The following is a 21,498-nucleotide window of genomic DNA, read 5'->3' as shown; positions in this document are numbered from 1 at the left end:
CAGGACTGGGAAATTTTATTTCCAAGGATTACTGAGAAATTGGCCTGTTATTGGTCTTAATGGAAGATAGAATTGATTTCATTCTCCAAGGGCTAGTTTCTTGCTCTGTCTTATATATATATATACACGCACACACACAACACATGACAAAGCCTTTACATTTGAGTTTCTCCATGGGATTCTAACACTGGAAAACATTATTTTTGCTTTCTTTGATAACCTGGTGGGAAGGGTATCTAAAAGGAACCTGGCCAGGCAGGTGGGGAAGTAGTTCTCTTCTTATTTTATGGATAGGAAAACTGATGGCTGAGAGAATTTAGTAACTTGTCAGGGTGATCTGTGTGGTAGAGCTAGGATTTGAATCCTGGAAAGCCAGTGCTGGAGTCCAGGCTCTCACCACTGTGAAACACTGCTCCTTAGGAAGAAGGGGTGAAGGGGTGACTCCCTGTCATATCTTTTATCACTGCGAACAAAACCTTAATCACAAGCCTATCCACATCGATGCTTCATCTCCAGATAGAAACATTGATATTAAAAATGGAGAAAGTCCTCACATATGTAGACTTTTGGGTCCCTTGTAAAACTTCTTGGATGGTGTCTAATGGGCGAACATGATTTTTGAAAGCTGAATGTCCACCAGAGACTACAAAGTAGATAATGTCCATGCTGGAGATGTGGTTTTTGTTTGTTTGTTTGTTTTCATTTTGGTTCTGGTTCTCACTATGTGCTTAGAAACTGTGAATTAGTTGCCAACACCTAAAAGAGTTGCCAACATCTAAAGGAGATTTGACATGAAAACCTAGCTTTCCAATGTCTTTTGAAAAAGGCTCCATGAGGTCTGCATTCTAAGTGGTCACCATCAGCTGGACTATGCTCTTGAACATCACAGTCCCCACCACCTCCTATTGTTCCACAGCCAGGCTGCTTCATTCATGTTCCTTGCTTACCTTCTGCAGTGTTTTGATTTTGTTATCCTGATGCTGTCTCATCACTTTTTTTTTTAAGATTTTTATTTATTTATGAGAGAGAGAGAAAGGCAGAGACATAGAAGGGGAAGCAGGCTCCCCGCAGGGAGCCCAATATGAGACTTGATCCCTGGACCTGGACCCAAAAGCCGAAAGCAGATGCTGAAATTTCCCTGAGCCGAAAGCAGATGCTTAATCCCTGAGCCATCCAGGCATCCCCCCTTTTTTTACGTTGAAACCCCACCATACCACCCCCATATAAATCAGTTCTAGAGGTAGACACAAGGCGAGTGCTATCTACTGGTTTTTGTTATGTAGTATACTAGTTACTGGCTTAGAGGCAGTATGGCATTGTGGTTAAGAACACAGCTTTCAATGCCAGATGATCTCAGGTTAAACCCTGACTTTATCACTAATTAGCTGTGAGGCATCAGACAAGTTATTTTTCTTCTCCAAGTCTCAGTTTCCTTATTTGCAAAGTGGGGATGATAATACCTACATCATGGGGTTGCTGTGGGGATTCATGGGGTTTGCTATTCAAGTTATTTCTCCTCTCCAAGTCTCAGTTTCCTTATTTGCAAAGTGAGGATTATAATACCTACATCATGAGGTTGCCATGGGGATTCATTCATGTAAGAGCTTAGACAGGAGCTGGTCTATGCTAAGTTCTCTGTCAGTGTCAGCTACTATTATTATAACCCAGTTCAACACTGATCTGGGCAGTATGTATTTTCACAAGTCTCCAGGAGTTAGGCCAAGACTTAGCCTCATTTCCCTGGAACACCGTCCTTTGAATTTAGCTCATGACTACAAAGGCTTGAACTGTGTTTGGTAGCATCTTAAATTCTGAGGTCCTCTCCCAGTCATGTTGATAATTGGCAACAGTAGTAATACTAGGATTAGTAAATGGTTTGCATTTTTTTCAGTACCAACTAAGGAACAGACACCATGTTATATGCATGCAGGTCATCTAATTAACCTTCACTGTAGCTTTATTCGATGGGTGCAACTATAATTCCCATTTTTACAGAAGAAGAAACTAAGGCAAAGCGCTTAGCTGAGAGTCTCCCAGGCAGTAAGTGGCAGAGGGGGAAAGCTGCACCCAAGAAATCTGGTGCTAAACCTGCACCATTACCTCTACACTCCACAGCCCCATGCTTACACACAAGCACTCTATGTCTTCCTTAAAGAATAAAGTTGGGTCTGTGTTTATATCTGTTTTCTGACCATCTTCTTTATAGGCCAACATCATCCATTTTCCATCTTGTAGACAAGAAACCTTGAGCTTCCTAGGATGTTTTAGTGTCCTTTTCTCCTTTCTTTGGTTGAAACCACCTATTTTTTTTTCCCTTTGTGCCACTTCCTGTCTTCACATCTCCTCTGTCCAGCTGCCCCGATTGCTCCTGGGTCTGGCTTGTCTGATAGGAAGTTGACCTCCTGTGACATGTACTACCCCTCTTGGCTGCCAAGGTTGCGTTGGCCCATCTGGCAGGCTCAAGGGTGTCCCCTTCCTCCCCCACCCACCAGGTGAGCCTTTCCTGAAACCAAGCCAGAGGGGCTGACCTTCTCAGCTTGAGGGAAACGGTGTAGGGCTAACTGCGCTGCTCTGGCAGAAGAGCTAAAGGATTTCTCAGAATTCTTATCTGCCCTGCCAGGAGTTAGTGAGACAGAGATGGATCTGAGCTTGTCGTTTCTGGGTCTCAGTCATCCGTCACACGACCTTGCCCTCTGCCAAGTCTCCGATGGGCAATGTCAGCGATTCTAGCAGATTCAGCGCATCTCAGCTGGTTCGAGAAATCAGGATAAATTTGTCCAAATCCAGAGAGAAATAGCAACAGCATTTATCTCTTTAATGAGATGAGAGCCTGTTGGCAATACCAAAAATATGTGGTCACCCTTCTGCCCTTACGCTAAGAACAGGTAGGCCCAGTTGAGTCAAAATCATGAAATCATTGAGCAGATTGGATGGTAAGGCAGAGCAAGTAATGATCCTAATACCCATTCATTCCCCCACATTTCCCACTGTCTTACAACAAGGTGGCACTGTGTGACTGGCTTTGGCTAATAAATTGTGAGCCTAAGTGACATTTGTCACTTCAGGGCTGAGGCAGTAAAAATCTATGTGGGAATCTCTGGTCTTCCTCTTTCCTCTCTCAGAGATTGGAAAACTATGGCCCCTAGACCAGACGCCTATTTTTGTCAATAAAGTTTTATTGAACACAGCCATACTCACTCATTTGCATGTTGTATATGGCTGCCTGTATGCTAAAATGGCAGAGGTTAAGTAGTCACAGCAGAGATGGTAATAGAGGCCTATCATAGTTACCATTTGGCCCTTAGTGGAAAGAGTCTGTTGACCCCTGTTCTAGACAGAGCAGCTACAGGACAGTGGGGCTTCAGATAGCCTGGACCCTGAGTGATTGGGTGGAGGAGAGAGGCTCCACAAAGCCCCATGGCTTGTGGAAATGAAAATGAAAATGAAAACTCTTTTGTTTGGGATTGTTTACTACTAGAACATAACCTAACCTGTCCTCACAGATCCCAACAGGCATTCGGGAGAAGGCATTTTACATGGGGAGGGATTCAAGAAGCCTACTTACTTCCTTGTGAAGTGAACTGCACAAGAAATACCGATGATGAGAAGGCCAATAATGATGGAGGCGATGGCCACCCACTTGGCATTCCTCCCAAGTCGCTTGGATCCTTCAATGTCACCATCGTTGTAGCTGTTCAGAGACTGGGGGGATACAAGGGAAGAGCTGGTGATGACAGGCACCCCCTAGGGAAAGACACGTGCTTCTTAAGCTGATCTGAGCAGGCAAACATGGTTATCACCTTCTCCAGGAAGCCTTCCTTGGACTCCTGGGCTGACTTACTTCCCCTTCTGGATTTCCCGATTACCTTCATCTTAGTATTTACCATAGCACATTTAAAGGATTGTTTTGGCCTCTCCCATTAGAGAATAAGTTCTATGTGGGGCCATTTATCTTTTTTTCTGTACAGTATACCAGTGCCTAGGGCCATATTTGTCATGTAGAAGATGCTTGATAAATATTTGTATAATGAACAGGTATGCATGTCTCATCCAGCAGAATGGGGTTTGCAAACTCTGGCCCATCAGCCAAATCCAGCCTGTTATTTTTATAAATGAACTTTATTTGGAACACAGCCACACTCCTCTATTTACTATAGTCTGTGGCTACTTTTATGCTACAACAGAGTTGTGTAGCTGGATCGGAGACCATATGGTCCTCAAGGCCTGATATATTTACTGTTTGGTCCATTAACAGAAAAAGTTCACCTCTCCTGCACTAGAAGTTCAGTCCACAAGATTAGGGACCTTGGCTGAACTGTTCACCTCTGTCCCCAAGCCAAGTTGTCATTCAACTGGTATCTACTCTTGTGACTTTGCCAGCTGCTAAAATCCTGAACTACTTCTGTATTGGCAGGTAAAGAGCAGCAACACCTCCCCAATATCCCAGCCATCCTGCCCCCCAACTTCTGAATACCCGCAGACTTCCCCATGATCCAGCAACTTAAGAGTTACCACTTGGCCCAGCAGAACATCCTCTCTGATGGAATACTTTATTGAATATTTGAATACTTGTTGAATATTTTAAATATTGCCTTTGTTGCTTGTACGTTGAGCAGTGTCTGGTACATTGTAGGAGCTCAAGAGGTAGGTATTGGCTGAGTAGGTGAATGAAGCTATCCACCTCCCTACAGGATGTGAGTTTGTTTGGGGGCAAAGTGGAGGTGCTCAGAGAATATTTGATGCTGAGCTGATGGCCAGGGCAGCTGAAAAATCTTATAATAAGCCCTCTTTATCATAATTCCCACTGATGAGGATCCCTCAAAAGTTCTGCTGCTGCTGAAAGAAGACTGGAAATACGCATTTGTGAGTTACGGACAGAGGTTGATCAGTGCAGGTGAATTTAAGATTTCAGTGGGGAAACTCTATTCTTGATCCTGAAATCACAGAATGTCAGTAAGAGTCCTCCTCTTCCCAGGTTATTAAGGGGGATTAGGCACTGCAAACAATTACAAACCATGGAAACACCCAATATACCACTGAACTCTCCACTTCCATAATCTTCCATGAATTCTTGGATTCTGGCCACCTTTGCAACGAGATGTGGACCTAGGCAGTGAAGGGGGGTTGTGTGCAGGCATCTGGTGTGAATGGGAAGGCAGGAATCTGCAAGGACATCCAGAGCTTCTGGCAGGATCAGTCTCAGAATTCTGAGTCCTGAATTCTGGAGTTCTCAACCCTGAGTATTTATTAGAAACACCTGACTAGTGTTTTGTTTGTTTGTTTTAAATACAGATAGTTGTCCTGGAGAGATACTGGTGTGGGGACCAGACACTAACTTCCTTAAAAAAAAAAAAAAAAAAAAGTGGTAAAATATACATAAAATTTACCTTTTAAAAACTATTTTTACGTGTATAGTTCAGTGGCATTAAGTGACATTCACATTGTTGCATACCCATCCCCACCATCTGTCATCCCAAACTGAAACTCAGTCCGCATTAAACCCTAGCTCTTTATGGACTGGACCATTTTAGGTACCTCATGTAAGTAGAGTCATGCAATATTTGTCCCTTTGTCTCTGGCTTTTTTCATTTTGCGGTGTCCTCAGGGTTCATCCCTGTTGTAGCATGGGTCAGAATCTCTTTCCTTTTTAAGGCTAGGTAACATTCTACTGTGTGTATAATGTCACATTTTGTTTATCCATTCATCTGTCCAAGGACACTTGGGTTGTTGCCAAAGTATTTTTTAAAGCTTCTTAGGATTGAAAACCTTTGGTCTAGACAGCTATATTTAATGCCTGCAAAGTCAAGGTGCCCATCACCTTAAGATTTATTGTGAGGAAGTGTGCAACAGAGCATGGGCTCTAAGCTGAAAGAGAGAGCTGAGTTCAAACTCCATGTGTTAGCCATCAAGAGAATTAGAACAAGTTATAAGTTTTCTAAGCCTTGGTGTCCTCATCTGTAAATTGAGGGCAATGGTAATAGCACCTCCTTCACAATGGGAGGAGCCAACGAGTTAAGGCTTACAGAGTGGTTAGCATTGCCCCAGCCCATAGCATATGCTCAATAAATGTTAGCTTTTCTTGTGAATTGGCACTGTTTGTCTTGTTCTTCCTCCAACACTGAGGTCTTTGGGGTACAGTAGAATCACCTGGGCTCCTTATCAGAATTATAGATGATCAGGCTCTGCCCCTTGCTGGAGCAGCATCTTTGAGGACCCAAGTTTGAGAAACCTTGTTTTAGAGTCTTCATGATCTAAGTCACTGCGTAGAATCTTAGACCCTCAAATTCTGAGCTCACAATCTAGTTTACTATTTTTTTACATTTTTATATTTTTCGCAATCCAGTTTAAAATTATGTCTATTCAGATGCTCCTAAGGTGATCATTATCCTATTGTGCTACTTTGGAAAACCCAGTTACGAGATGCACTTTGTCAAGGCAATGCACTTGTGTTGCTGTAACCAGAGGAGAAATGATGAGGTCCTTCCCCTTCCCAAATATTGTTAACTCCTGGCTGTTTGGATGAAAGGCCAGTTTCATGTTCTCAAGTGGGAAGAACAGTGAGTCTGTGCATACTGAGGGGCACATCTCTGCCCATGAGCACAGGTGAGATGGAGGCTTCTTAAGCCACTTGTTTGCTACAGATCAGCAGAACCATGCTGGTGACCTGGCTGAGGGGGATTTGGGTGCAAGCCATGAGTGAGTCTTGCTCAACCTTTATCACTTGCTGCCAGTCTGGCATCTTGTATGTGAACCTCTTCTCTGCAAACGACCATCTTGCTGGGGCTCATAAGGGAGATGTGGAGTCATTTAGGACTCCATGATTTGCTTGAAAAACAGATGAAAGCTTCTTGCAGTATCTACTGTGGACTCTCCTCCCTCCCATGAGTTCTTTTATGAATCCATTTCCTCCTCTGGTCCTTGAAGAAGGGGCTGCCCATGGGCAAATCTGCTGGGTAAATATAAGGATATGGAAAGATGAAGATGAAAGACTTTAGAACTCCCAGATTTTACTCTAAAGGACTTCCCTGATTGGGAGTCTCAGGGTTTAGGGTGGAGATCTAATAATGAAGAGAGAAGGTATTAATCTTCCCTCCCCCATTCATTGCCTGCCATTCTTTTCCCTTCCCGATTGGAACTGCATACTAAGGCTCTCCTGGCAAATGCTACAGACTGAAGTGGTGGAAATGGGTTGTAGAGAAAATGCATGGTTTATAAATCTTTTCCTGAAGAGCTTAGAAAGCAAACTATCCCATCTGCTGTGGAAGAACTAAAAAGAAACATGAGATGGCTTAGATATTTAACATTTACATGATCTTATTTAGTTCTTTTACAGATTACAAATGTAACTTGTGAACATGTAAAGCATTCAAATGCTACAGAAACATCCAGTAAATACTAAGCTCTTCTCCCCATCCTATTTCCCAGAGATAACCATTGTTCACAGTTTAGTGCACTTGCTTCTAGATCCTCCCTCTCCCCCCTCCCCACGAATACTATGAAAGGAAAACTGATACTTTCTCTTTCTTCTGTTATGGCTAAGCACATTATGTATCTCAGTCAAGATAAAGAAACAGCAATTTGCACCTTGAGATAAACCAAGAATACAGAGTCAGTCTGTTGAGCCCAAATCCTTCTAATATTAAAACCTTGAGTATTTCCCATAAGTCTTGGCAATGACAACTTCATCTCGGCTTATGCGATGTTGGTACCCAAACACAGGTCACTTCCTTTGTGGATATTGTAATCCCTTGAGAAAGATACTGTTTTGCTTTGTTAATTTTTTTAAAATCATGAACAAACTACTGTTAAACTTGGTAACTTTGGCAATTTTGCATTTGTTTCCTTTAAATACTTGTGTTGTGCTTTTTATTTGTTAGCTGGTCCTTTTGAAGTTGGACTTCCTTGCATTTCTTTCCAAGTGAATTTTTTTTTTCTAAATGTATTGGTCTCTGAGTTTTTCTTTGAAAAATTAATAAAGATAGCAGGTAACATTTATTGAGTTTTTATGTGTGCCAGGCACAGTGTTAGACACTTTTCAAGGATTACTTTATTAGCCCTTATAACAAGCCTATGAGATAGATGCTTTATTGTTTCCATATTCCTGATGGGAATATTGAAGCACAGAGAAGTTAAAGTGCTCAGAGTCACATAGCTAGTTTTGTAAGGTACGTATGTATACACGTGATGTTTATTGGTTAAGTGTAGTTCTTCTTGATGTACTTATTTCCTTTGTCCAGTTTTCTATTTGTCTTTTTCATATTGATTTGTGGGAACTTTTTGTATATTATAGATCAGCATTATGCAATAGAAATATAATGGGAGGCATGTATGTGATTTTAAATTTTCTAGTTGCCACATTAAAAAAATAAAAAAATAGGCGAAATTAATTTTAATACTATATGTAAAGTGTATGTGTTTATACACACATGCATATACACACTTAGAGATTTTTGTTTGTTTTCTTTTATTTAAAAAATATGGATAGTATTATACCTATTCTGCAACTTGCATTTTTCCACTAATACAGGGTGTGCACCTTTTCAAGCTAGTGTTTCTAGGTCTGTCTCATTCTTGTTTTTTTCCCTCCAGGCAGGATTTAAAATAATGAGTTATTTAAAATATAGAGTTCCTAATGTTGCATTATCTTTGCATCCTTGGGGGGAAATCGTAGATTGTCATGATGCTTGTTTTTGTTTTTTAGGTAACTTTTTGTTTTCTTTTTGTAAGCTTCAAACTTACAGAAAAGTTGTGAGCATAGTTGTCTTATTCTTTTTAGTGGCTTAGTAGTAGTCACATCCATGGCTGCACCTCAACAGTAGACATTTCAGTCATTTAAAGTTTGTTGCAATTACATAATATGCTTCAGTAGACATCCTTATTCATATATTTTTGTACATGGTTAAGCCTCTCCTTAGGATGGATTCCTAGGAGTGGAACTGCTCAATCAAATAATTGAAAGGTAGATGTGGTTACATTTAGAGAGACAAATTGCCCTGCAAAAAAGCTAGACAGATTTACACTGCTGCTAAAAGTATTTTAGTGCTGTTTTCCCCATATCCTTGCCAAAACTGTGTATTATCAATCTATTTTTTTTTTGCCATTCTGATAGGTGTCAAAGAATCTCAGAATGACATTTCTTTGATTCAATGGTGAGATTGAGCTATTTTTATGTTCTTTGGCCCTCTGCTCAGATGTCCACCTTCTTAGAGAAACTTTCTAAGAAGAATGAATTTAAAACTCTCTCTGATGACCAATATAGTACCTGAAACAGGAAATCAATAAATATTTGTTATATGGATAAATGTTTATTTGTCAACTATATTTCTTCTTGATGAATTTTGTATTTATATTCTTTGTCCAGTTTTCTATCAGTTTGTCCTTTTTCTTATTAATTTGTGAGAACTTTTAATGTATTGTAGATCACCACTGTTGCAAGAGAAATATGACAGAAGCCACATATATAATTTTAAATTTTCCAGTAGCCCATTAAAAAAGTAAAAATAAATAGAAGAAATTAATAATATAAATTTGATTTAACCCAATGTGTCCAAAATAATATTAAAACCTGTGGTACTACCCACATTTCAAATACTCTATAGCCACATATAGGTAGTGGCAACTACTGAATAGCGTAGTAGATAATATACCTTAATCCGTTACATATATTACAAAATTTTCTCCTAGTTTCTCCCCATCCATTTTTTGCCCCAAGTATAACTTCTATTTTGATACAGATTGAGGTTCATGAGAAGTTTCAAACTATAGATAGTACCAAAAATTCTCATGAACACTTCACAAAGTGTTCCCCGATGATCTTTTACATAACCATAGTACTTTGTCAAAACTAGGAAATAGTATCATTGGTATGACACTATTAACTTGGGTATAGATCTTATTCTTATTTCACCAGTTTTTACATATACTCTTTTTCTTTTTTTGGTATATGTATAGTTCTATGAAATTTTGTCTCATGTAGATTGGAGTGTCCACACACACAGAAATCCTCCTGTGTTACATCCTTCCCCTGTGTCTGTGTTTACTGTCTTCTAACTCATCATGTACGTGGTGCTTGAATATTGCCTAGAGTTCCTTTCTGAGCTGTATTCCTCTTCCCAACCCAATGACCCTTATTTTAAGGTGCTAAGTGTGATATGCACTATGCAAAGTGTGATAAAAAGAAGGACCTTTAATTTCCTTCTAGTTTTTCTTTTCCTCTGTGAGGCAAATGAACCTTTCTCAGTATATAGCACAAATGAGGCCTTATCACACATTTTGTAAGGCACTCAAACAAATCCCTCGGAGTGCCTTTTCTCTTTTCTCCAAGCTTGGCTTATGCCAGCAAAATGTTAGAGTCATTACAAAACTTAAGGAGAGCATCCAGGTCTTGGTCACCTGGTTTTGAGCCAGCAAAGGTCACAGTTTGACAGAAATTGAGCAAGTTCCTTTCTCCTGTAGTGAATACTAATGATGTCATGGTCACTGCATCAAGTTATTTCAAGCTTATTTATACATCTCCTCCCTGGATGGACATATGATACTCAAATACCCGCAGAAGGAAAGTTGGTCAGGAACCAGAAATGAGGGTGACTGTTTCTATGCTGAACCTTAAAAAAAAAAAAAGTTAAGCCCAACCTGCAGCAGGGAGCAGCACGACTGTGTGTCATGAGGCTATGCAGCCAGGACTCCTTGCTTCATGTCAGAGGTACAGAAATCTCCCAGCATCCACATTTCTAAGAAGGAGAGACTCAGTATAATTCCATAAACGTTGCTAACTGGAGTTGAATACCAGGGGATCCAATGTTCTAGAAATCTGTGACACTGTACATCAAATGGTAAAGCTGCACCACTTTCCTAAGCCAGAAAAATATGGAAAGTACTTTGTCCTTTCCTTCTGGTCTTAGAGCAGAACTCTTGTCACATCCCACACGATACCAGATAATACAGCATCACCTGAGGAGTGGCTACCAGGTGCAGGACTGAGATGCAACTCTTCCAAGTTATACTTTTTATGTTCCCCTATGTTGGTGGTTCCCAGCCCCAGCTGACCTTAGAATTAGCTGGAGGGACTTTACAAATTCCTATACCCAAGCCCCCTCCAAGAGCAGTCAAATCAAGATCTCTGGCGCTGGGATTCCAGCATTAGTACATTTTTGTAAGCTTCCTAGTTTATTTTAAGAAGAGGCAAGAGCTATCGTCCTAGATGGACATCCATCCATCCATCCATCCATCCATCCATCCAAAAATTATTTGTTGAGCACCAACTATGCACCAGACAATGCTCCCCAACATCATGGAGCTTACATTCTGGTGAAGACTGAAAATTAAAAAAACATGCTAATAAACAAGATGATTACAGAAAAAATTATTAAGGCAAGAAAAATGGGGTACAGGGAGAGAACTCTCACTGAGATGGGGGCAGGTAGACTGACACGTGAGGAGAAGGCACCAGACCTGCAAAGAGTGGGGGAGGGGAGGAAGAGGAAGGCTGGAGGGAAAAACAGCATGTGCAAAGGTCTGGGGATAGGAAATAATTTTCTTATTGAAGGTACTTAAGAAAACTGAGGAGGAAATGTAGGAGTGAAGAAGGAAGAGGGGAGAGAGAGAGAGAGAGAGAGATGAGAAGAGGCTGGAGGTAAAGCAGGAGCTATGTTAGTTATAATTATAATGAATTATGGCAAAATAATAGTTAATATTCATGAGGTACCTATTCTATGCCAGGTCCTGGAATAACCATTCACACCATCATATAACTGAATCTTTACCATGACTCTCATGTGGTATAAAATTGTATCCAGTGAGAAAACCCGAGACTCAGGTACAGGGAAGCAAATAATGTGTCTGCTTTCAAAGGCAACTTTTTAAGGGGGCTACAAATGCTAGCAAATGATAATAAGTTGATTGACAAAGCTCTTAGCGATAACTCCGTCATTATGTCCACAAGAACCTAAGAGCTAGCTTTAATACAGTGTTGATAACCCAGTTTCATAAATACTTGGCCACTGATATTAAAAATAGGGCAAACATGTCTCTAATCTGTGCTATTGATCTTCCTGTCGGAAAGTTGTGCATTTTCTTTGTTCTTGTCTACCACCAAATGTGCTCAGAAATCCCACATTCACCCGCAAACAAAATTAGCCCCTAAACACAAAATAATAACAATGGAAGACATTGTCAGTTGTTGTTGCTGTTGTTGTTTTATATTTTGGTTTCCTGGTCATTATAGATTAAATGAGTTAATACGCGTAAAGTGCTTTGAGCAGCGTTTGCAAAATAGCGCCAGTAGCTATTACATCAATATTATTATTATGCCATATGCTGATTGATGAATATGAAAACAAATGAGCTATTAAATATATTTTGGTATGCTCCACATTGCCCTTGCTCAGTTGCCCTTCCTTAGGATTACATCTATTGTTAAGAAAAAAAAAAGACCTGGGTAAGAACTAAAAGTCCTCTTCCCGCTGTGTAGGGCGTAGAAGGCACATTTCTGTTACCTAGGACAGGTAAGCAGTAAAGCCTTAGCAGCCAGTGACACCACAGTGTCAAGTAAAGCCTTAGCAGCCAGGGATACCACAGTGTCAAGCTTTTCTGGAAAGCTCGTGATGTCTGATAATGCCATCAGAGAGCATAAGTCACTTGTATGAGGGGAGGGGATGGGATGGGAGCCCTGAGTGGCCTTGGCTGGAAACCTGTCCTTGGCTCCCCATTGCCCTTAGAAAGAGACCCATGTTCTTAATTGTGGCCTTTCAAGCCCTGCAGGGTCTGACCTCTGCCTGCCTCTCCAGCCTCATTTGGAGCCTTCTTTCCGGCTCCCTCCTTCCCTCTTTTTGGCCCCCTGGTCTTTGTCTTGGTCATTTCCTTTGCTGGGAGCCTTCCTCTCTTGATGTCTTATGTGACCGGTGCCTGGTCATTCTTCCGGTCTCAGCTTTCATGTCTACTTTCTCAGGTCACCCCATCTTCAGTCAATCCCCTGACCTATGTGCTGATTCAGTCTTGGGCTGTTTCCTTCATGGCATCCTCTTGATGCAACTCAGTTATTTTATTCTGTTGCTTACTGACTCACTGAGTGTTTGACTCCATGACCTGACTGTGACTCCATGAAGGTGGGCACCATGTCTCTTTTTACTCATTACCCTCTTTCCAGGGCCTGATGGAGGGTCTGATTCACTTAGTCTCCCTTTAGTTCCTTTAGATGACGTTGAATTGATGGAAAAGCAAACCAATAACACAAGCAATGCAAATAAACACTGAAATGAAGCAGTTGGCCAACTTAGTTTTCCTACCAAGGTGACCAGTCCTTTTTCTACTGGCAGAACAAAGAGTAAACCTAGTCATCTAACTTCTTTGTCAGAGTTCTGAAGGATGGGCTTTTGCCTTAGAATGGCAGACACGGGTTTGCCATGTGGATGACCAGAATAAGGAATTTTTGGCTTGAGGTCAAGAGCTCAGGAAGGAATTTCAGCCACTTTAACTTCATAAGCCAGAGTCACCAACAGTTTTTCACTTAAATGGAACCCACCACCCCAATACTTGTCTATGTGTATGGGAATTGTGCAATGACTCATTTTATTACAGACAGTATTATGCAATAGACATTTGGATCTTTAATATGATAGTAGCTGGCCTCAAAGAAAAATGTGGCCTTGTAGGGATGGCTCTGAGTCTGTTTTCCTCATTTGTGAAATGAGGGTAATAATGTCTACAGCACAGGCAGTTTGTGAGGCTTAATTGAGGTAATGCACATGAAGGGCCCAGCATTACCTCACTTAATCTTGAAAACAATGCAGAGAGATCTGCACTAAAGTTCCCATTGTATAGGAGGGAAAACCAAGTCTCAGAGAAGTTAGGTGAAGGGGTGGGGCTGGGATTCAAACTTGAGTTGAGTGCAGAGTCTGAACCATCAGTATCTGCCTTTGACTCTGTTGCCAGTTCTTATTAGGGGCTGAAGGAAGAGAGGCTACAAGCAAAAAAAAAAAAAAAAAAAAAGAGTTGTTTCATTGGAAACTCTGCAACACATAGACCCCTCAACAAGGGTCACAAAGCAAGTGAAAGAAACAAGGGCCAGAAAGCCTACTACAGAGGAGACAGTATTTGCTGATTACATATCATATAAGGGACTTATATCTAGAATATATAGATATCTTACAGCTCAACAACAAAAAGACAAACAACTCAATATAAATGACAAAGGATCTGAATACACATTTCTCCAAACAAGATATACAAGTGGCCAATAAGCACATGAGAAGATGCTCAATATCATTAGTCATGAAGGAGTTGCAAATTTAAACCACAAGATCCCCACTAAGATGGCTAGAATAGAAAAGACAGATAAGGGATGCCTGGGGGGCTTAGTTGGTTAAGCATCAGACTCTCGATTTTGGCTCAAGTCATGATCTCAGGGTCCTGGGGTGAGCCCCCCATCAGGCTCTGCGCTCAGCGGGAAGTCTGCTTGTCCCTCTCCCTCTCATTTTTTCTGCCCCTCTCCCCTGCTTGCACACACTCTTTCTTTCCAAAATAAGAATCTTTAAAAGAATCTTTAAAGAATATTTAAAAAAAAAAAAAGACAAGTTTCATTGAGGAAGTGGAAACACAGGAACCCTGCATAAAACTGTAAAACAGTATACCTGCTTTGGAAACAGTCTGGCAGTTACTAAAAAAGTTAACACAGAGTTACAGTGTGACTCAGCAATTCCACTCCTAAGCATATACCCAAGAAAAGCGAAAATATAAACACACAAGAACTTGTCTCTGAACGTTCATAGAGCATTACTGATGACAGCCAAAAAATGGAATCAACCCAAATGCTCAACAAGTGAATGGAAAAATAAAATGTGGTCTTTTCATATGATGGAATATTATTTAGCTTTAAAAAAGAGGTACTGACCCATGCGTGAACATGGATGAACCTTGAAAACATTATGCTAAGTGAAAGAAGCTAGACATAAAAAAGATCATATAATGTATGATTCCATTTATATGAAATGTCTAGAATAGGCAAATCCATAGATACAGAAAGTAGATAAGTGATTGCCAGGGGCTGGGGAAAAGAGGCATGGCAAATGATTACTAATGGGTATGGAATTTCTTTCTAGGGTGATGGAAATTAAATACTGGTAATGATGGCACAACCTTGTGAGTATACTAACAATCACTTGAGTTGTATACTTTTTTTTTTTTAAAGAAGCAAGGCCTGGTGACACACCTTGAGGACTCCAGTAGATCAATGGCCGAGGCCAGAGAAGTTGACAGTATCAGGCAAGAGATGATGCCAGGGCTTAGAAGCAGCCCCGGGGATATTTGACGGTTACCCCAGTGTCCACTAGAAGCAACAGCCAGGCCCTGCGGGTGTTAATAGTGCATTATGGCTTTGTATTAGTGCATGGGAAACACATCTTAGAAATATAGAGAGGAATTTTACAGGAGTTGACTTAGCAGGGAGGGCCAAGAACTGGGCTACTATTTATTAATGTCAGTTATATTTGCACTCACAGGTCACTGGGACCCAGGTAAAAATGGATATTGCTTCTTCAGTGACCAAATCAGTTCTGAGTGATTGTTCTAGTTTGGAATGAAGGTTGAAGTAAAAGTAAAACAAGAATTGGTCCTAAATGTGGGAACTGTTTGGCTTGGGGCCAGGACAAAGTAATGATCTGTGAAGAACTCTTGTGTGATACCCCACTGGATAACAGAAGCCCTAGCTCTCTATTTTGTGGCCTATTCTGGGATTCCTTCCTGGGGGAGTTAGGTCCATTTTAAGTAGATGTCTCTGCCTCTCTCTCTCTTTGTCTATGACTAAATAAATAAAATCTTTAAAAAAAATAAAAATAAAAAATAAAAAATAAAGCCAGACCCTGGAGTGTACACAAAACAAGAAAACCAGAACATTCATGCTGAGGGGTGCATAGCAAATCTAACTTTAAAAAAAAAAAATCATCCTATGTGTCCCTGGATTACACTATACTTAGTCTACCCCAGGGGCTTTGCATTTCCTGGCTCTGGCCAGATCTTCCCATGACTAGCTTGTTTTCATCCTTCAGCCTTTGCCAACCATCCTTTCTAAAGTAGAATCTCTTCTCTACCACCTGCCCCCAGTAGTCCTTCTTTCTCATACTTCCCCTGTTTATTTTCTTCACAGCACCTACCACTCTTTGAAATGATCTTGTTTATGTGCTAACCTGTGGATGGTCTGTCTTCTCCCACTAAGACAAGTTTCTAGAGAGCCAAAACCTTGACTGTCTCATTCAACAAGCAGGGGAAGGCTGTAGTTGTCCTGTGCTGCCCACGAAGCATTGGGAAAGTCTACCTAGTTTGGGGGCAGAGTGGATCCCTTTGGTTGTGGAAACAAACAGGTGATCTGTTTGTTTCCTGTGTCTTCTGTCTTTCTTTCTTTCTTTCTTTCTTTCTTTCTTTCTTTCTTTCTTTCTTTCTTTCTTTCTTTCTTTCTCTTTCTTTCTTTCTTTCTTTCTTTCTTTCTTTCTTTCTTTCTTTCTTTTTAAGGATTTTATTTATTTATTCATGAGAGACACACAGAGAGAGAGAGAGAGAGAGAGAGAGAGAGAGAGAGAGAGAGGCAGAGACACAGGCAGAGGGAGAAGCAGGCTCCATGCAGGGAGGGATCTCCAGGGATCTCCCAGGATCTCCAGGATCATGCCCTGGGCTGAAGGTGGCACTAAACCACTGAGCCACCAGGGCTGCCCCCCTGTGTCTTATTTCTTAACCAGTTCAGAAATCTTGAGGGGAAGAAGAGAGGTTAATTCACTGATCCAACATGTAGGACTCTTCTAGTTAGAGAACCAGCCAGCTCACAAATGCCCCAAATGTCAGCGATATAAAGGGTTACCATATTGTCTGACACATAGTAAGTGTTCAAAAATTGTTGAATGAGTGAATGAATGTGAGAACCCCCCTCCTTACTTCCTACCCTTGAAAAGCGGCCAATGGTTTCCCAAGTGCTGTGGCATCTTCTTTGAGGGAACCAGGCATACTCAAGTGATGTTTTTTTGTGTTGGCTTAACACTTTCTTCCCTTATCTGAATTCCTTTTCTCGGCCTTTCTCTTTGAAGCTCAAAGCTAAGTGCCCCCCAACTAGCTTCCTACCATGGTAGTAGAGGCCATGGGTGCCATAATTGGAAGAAAAGGCTGGTGACCCAGGCTTTCTCTGTCTTTGGCCATACAGATGTCTATTTGCCATGCCCACCTCCTGCCTCTTCTGTTTTCCTTCTGGTTGAAAATGGGTTTTGGACTTGGTCACAATCAAGCACCAGTGTCGAAGGGACTTTTTTAGGGGCTCATGGGATGTTGAAATATTGGAACATTTTCTTCAGAGTCCATTTCTTTTTGTGGGTAGATAACCTAGGAGATAGTGTTGCTCAAGGAGATATTATGAGCCACATGTCCTTCAAAAGCATGATGAACGTACCTCAGGAGGATCAGGTGCCCTCAGTGTGGTTGAGAGAACACAAAAAGCAGGCTTTGCTATGGAAAACAGTATGGTATTTTGAGTTTTTGTTTGCTATTGTTTGATGTACTGAGTTGCAATTACAGAGAGAGAGAGAGAGGCAGAGACACAGGAGGAGGGAGAAGCAGGCTCCATGCCAGGAGCCCGACGTGGGACTCGATCCCAGGACTCCAGGATCACGCCCTGGGCCAAAGGCAGGTGCCAAACCGCTGAGCCACCCAGGGATCCCCTGAAATCCTAATTCTAGAACCTGTTGCCTTTTCCTTAAGACACCTCTTCTCTTGAGGCACCTGGGTGGCTCAGTCAGTTAAGTGTCTGCCTTTGGCTCAGGTCATGATCTCAGGGTCCTGGGCTCGAGCCCCACGTCAGGCTCCCTGCTCAGTGGGAAGTCTGCTTCTCCCTCTTTCTTTGCCCCTGCTCCCTATTCATGCTCTCTCTTTAAAAAAACAAAACAAAACACAAAACACTCTTCTCTCTTTCAAAGCCATCCTCCTCTTCATTATTCCTATCTCTAGGATATATTTGGCCAGTGGGAAGTGAGGTTATCTCTCTCTCTCTCTGTCTCTCTCTACATGTGTTATCTCTCTCTGCCTCTCTGTTTCTGTCTCGATCTCTCTGTCTCTTTCTCTCACACACAGACTCACATATTTATCTAGACTTGCACTGATGCCTGAACATAGCCTTAGATACTTTTGTTCAGGTGTAAGAACTCTTTTTATATAGATCAGCATTGTCTTAGATCTCCAACTCCTCGATGGCAAGGCTCCATCAAAATAGCTTGATATATGTGGGCACTCAGGAAGTAGTGTCTGGGTTTTCAGATGACTGGGATTTTTCATTTAGGTTTTGCTTGATCCTAAGTTTCTCTTCCTAAATGTAGTTCTGAGAATTTAGAGATGGGGCTTGCAGATCACAAGGCATGTTTCTGTGCTATTGCTCTTCATTCGTTCATTCATTCATTCATTCATTCATTCATTCATGCTTATCTATCTCCTTATACATCTGGGTCGTTTCTCTCCATAAATATCTTCAAGGACAAGTGAAAACTGTCCCTTTGCCAGTCTATCATTAAAACCAGAAAGCTAGAGAGGACTTCTGTCAGGCTTGATTGAGAGTATTACATGATGCTTCTTCTATTGTTGGGGCACGTCTATTAAAAGGGAAAGCTTTCAGGACATCGAAGCTGTATTCCTATTAAAGGCTGAGGGATAGCCACTTGATCATAACCCTACAAGAGGCTAGACTGTAAACTGCATGGGGGCAAGCACTATCGTGTTTGATTTTGTCCACAAGTGTCACCTTTCTTATATATTTTTTAAAAATTCTAGTATAATTAATATACAGTGTTATATTAGTTTCAGGTGTACAATATAGTGATTCAACAATGTTATACATTGCTCAGTGTCACCTTTCCGAGCCTCGCTTCCTCATGGATAAATGGGGCAAACAACTTTCCTGAATACCTTGCTGGGGGTTTTGCAAGGAAAAAGTGAAATTGTGTCCATATGAAAGTGCTTTGAGAAGAAGATGATGATGATGGTGACAATGTTGATAATGGTAATACTACACTATCCGAATTGTCCAGAACAAAGAACAAATGGAGTTATCAGAAGAGGGAGTTAAATATAGAAAGTCTCCTTCAGTTTGGCAGAATAGAACATATACTATAAAAAGTAAACAAAGATGAATTTCTGAATTTCACCTATAGAAAAAGAGAATGAAGGAGGCAGAACAGCAGCAAAAGTTTGGCCAGGGAGACCCATTAAAAATACTTCTGTTGGAAAAAAGGTGGGGAAAGGTTGGTCTATAAGGCAAGAATGTTAGGGATGGAGCACCCGGCCTTACTTCCATGTCAACCATGGCTCAATCCATTAAGAGTGAGGACCATGATCGTTATGAACAGTATTAACCAGAGTGTGCTTTGTGGTGTATTAGCCTTAGGATCAAAGGCTGAACATGCTTAGTAAATGCTCTCTGTGTTATTGTTCCACTGAAGAGCCACAAGGCACAGTGTTTGGCCAAAGGTTCTGAGAAACCCCAAAGGAAAGGAAACAGTTTACTTTTGCTTACCTTAGCATTTGACTTCTTCTTTTTTTTTTTTTTAAAGATTTTATTTATTTATTCATGAGAGACAGAGAGAGAGAAAGAGGTAGAGACACAGGCAGAGGGAGAAGCAGGCTCCATGCAGGGAGCCCGATGTAGGACTCGATACCAGGACTCCATAATCATGCCCTGGGCCAAAGGCAGGCGCTAAACTGCTGAGCCACCCAGGGATCCCAGCATTTGACCTCTTAATTTCATCACCCCCTCCTCATCCCTTTTCTGGCAAAACTTTTTTTTTTTTTTAACTTTTTAACATAGGGCAAAACCAGTTGTCTGAGAAGCATCGTTTTGGAAACTCTGGCTTAGGTTTTCATGTATGTTCAGGTTCACACTCTGAAGGCATCACATTTTTGGATGAGTGGCTCTGAACTGAAGAGTGTCATCCCATGGTCTAGTGTGTTGAGAAGAGAGACCAATTTCCAAACATGGACCCATTGGGTTGGGTTGTGAGGATGTTGGTGAGCTCCAGAGCAGCCAGGAAAGTCATTATCATGAACCAAGCCTTGACCAATCTCTCAGAGACCCATGGCATTAGCTTGGGTCTCCTGGATATTTTTCAAAAGAGTTTTGGCAGAAATCCAGAACTCAGGTGAGAAGGGGAGGGGAATCCTCAGAGATAAAGGTAGGAACAAACCTGGGCCTCTGTGGCCATTCATTCATTCATCAAACATATGTTACTTATGGATCATATGCTCAGCATTGCACTAGGTGTTGGTGCCGACAATGCCATATCAAGTGGTTCACACAACTTGATGTGAAGAAGTAAAAGTGCTGTGAGGAAAATCTGTTCAGAGTATAATGGGCACAAGCCAGGGTGAGGAAGAGAGGGCAATCAAGAAAGGCCTCACTGATTTTCCAGCTGAATTGGTGTGAAATTGGCATTTAAAAAGATCCTCAAGTGGTTAAAGTTTGTGAAGAACTGTTCTAGGAAGTGAATCCTCCTACCTGGTCTCCCCTTGGTGATTATTTGCAGGTTTCCTCCAAAGTCATCATTAAAATTCATACATTATAAGTGAGAAATAATTTGCTTATTAATTAATGGCAAACTGCTCCTCAACCATGGCCCCATTTTGCCAACTCATTAAATAGCTGCTGTTGTTACCTGGGCAGTGTTTGATGACTTTGAGAGACAGGTTCTGGCGGGACTTTTTTTTTAAACTGTAATGGAATTTTTTAAACATGAAAAAAATCAACAAAATGATATGATGAATCCACATGTTCCCATAGCCCAGCTTCACTATTAGCAGCCAATCTTGTTTTATCTATATTTCCCATATTATGACACAGCCATTATATCATTTTATCAGTAAGGTAAAATGGTATTTTTTTTAAAGATTTTATTAATTTATTCGTGAGAGACACAGAGAGAGGTAGAGACATAGGCAGAGGGAGAAGCAGGCTCCCCGAGGGGAGCCCAATGCAGGACTCAGTCCCAGGACTCCAGGACCCATGACCTGAGCCAAAGGCAGATGCTCAACCACTGAGCCACCTTGGTGACTCTAAAGTTGTATTTAAAATGTATTTTCTGGGGTACCTGGCTGGCTCTGTCCTTTAAGCTTCTGAACCTCAATTTCGGCTCAGGTTATGATACCAGGGTCATGAGATCCAGCCCGTTTTGGGCTCTGTCTGTGCTCAGGCACTGAGCATGGAGCCTGCTTAAGATTCTTTCTCCCTCTTCCTTTTCCCCTCACCCCATGCTGTGCACACTTGCTTTCTCTCTTTCTCTCTCTTAGAAAATAAAAAAATAAATAAAAGAAAATGTATATTCTTTCAGAGAGGCAAACCAATAGAGAACAAACTGGCAGTTACCAGGAGGGAGGTGGTTGGGGGGATGGGTGAAATAGGTGATGGGGATTAAGGAGGGCACTTGTGATGAGCCCCAGGTGTTGTATGGAAGTGTTGAATCACTAAATTCTACACCTGTGCCTTAACTA

General features: G+C 41.3%; 1 protein-coding gene across 2 annotated transcripts in view; it reads right to left on the bottom strand.

Moving 5' to 3' along the window:
- TMEM233 (transmembrane protein 233) overlaps window positions 1–21,498 on the bottom strand; it is a 35,340-nt gene that overhangs the window by 6,623 nt on the left and 7,219 nt on the right. Inside the window, exons 2-3 of one of the 2 annotated variants that reach the window (XM_072802737.1) lie at window positions 3,566–3,702; window positions 1,937–2,830 (exon numbers count right to left, since the gene is read on the bottom strand). In XM_072802737.1, coding sequence (XP_072658838.1) covers window positions 2,815–2,830; window positions 3,566–3,702 — 153 coding nt within the window. In that variant the 3' untranslated portion in view covers window positions 1,937–2,814. Of the gene's footprint in view, window positions 1–1,936; window positions 2,831–3,565; window positions 3,703–21,498 lie in introns of those variants that run through there. The other variant, XM_072802738.1, reaches the window with a different exon arrangement.

This window comes from Canis lupus, chromosome 27 (assembly GCF_048164855.1).
Source record: "Canis lupus baileyi chromosome 27, mCanLup2.hap1, whole genome shotgun sequence".
Classification (NCBI taxonomy): domain Eukaryota; kingdom Metazoa; phylum Chordata; class Mammalia; order Carnivora; family Canidae; genus Canis; species Canis lupus.
This window is presented reverse-complemented; position numbering and strand designations above follow the sequence as displayed.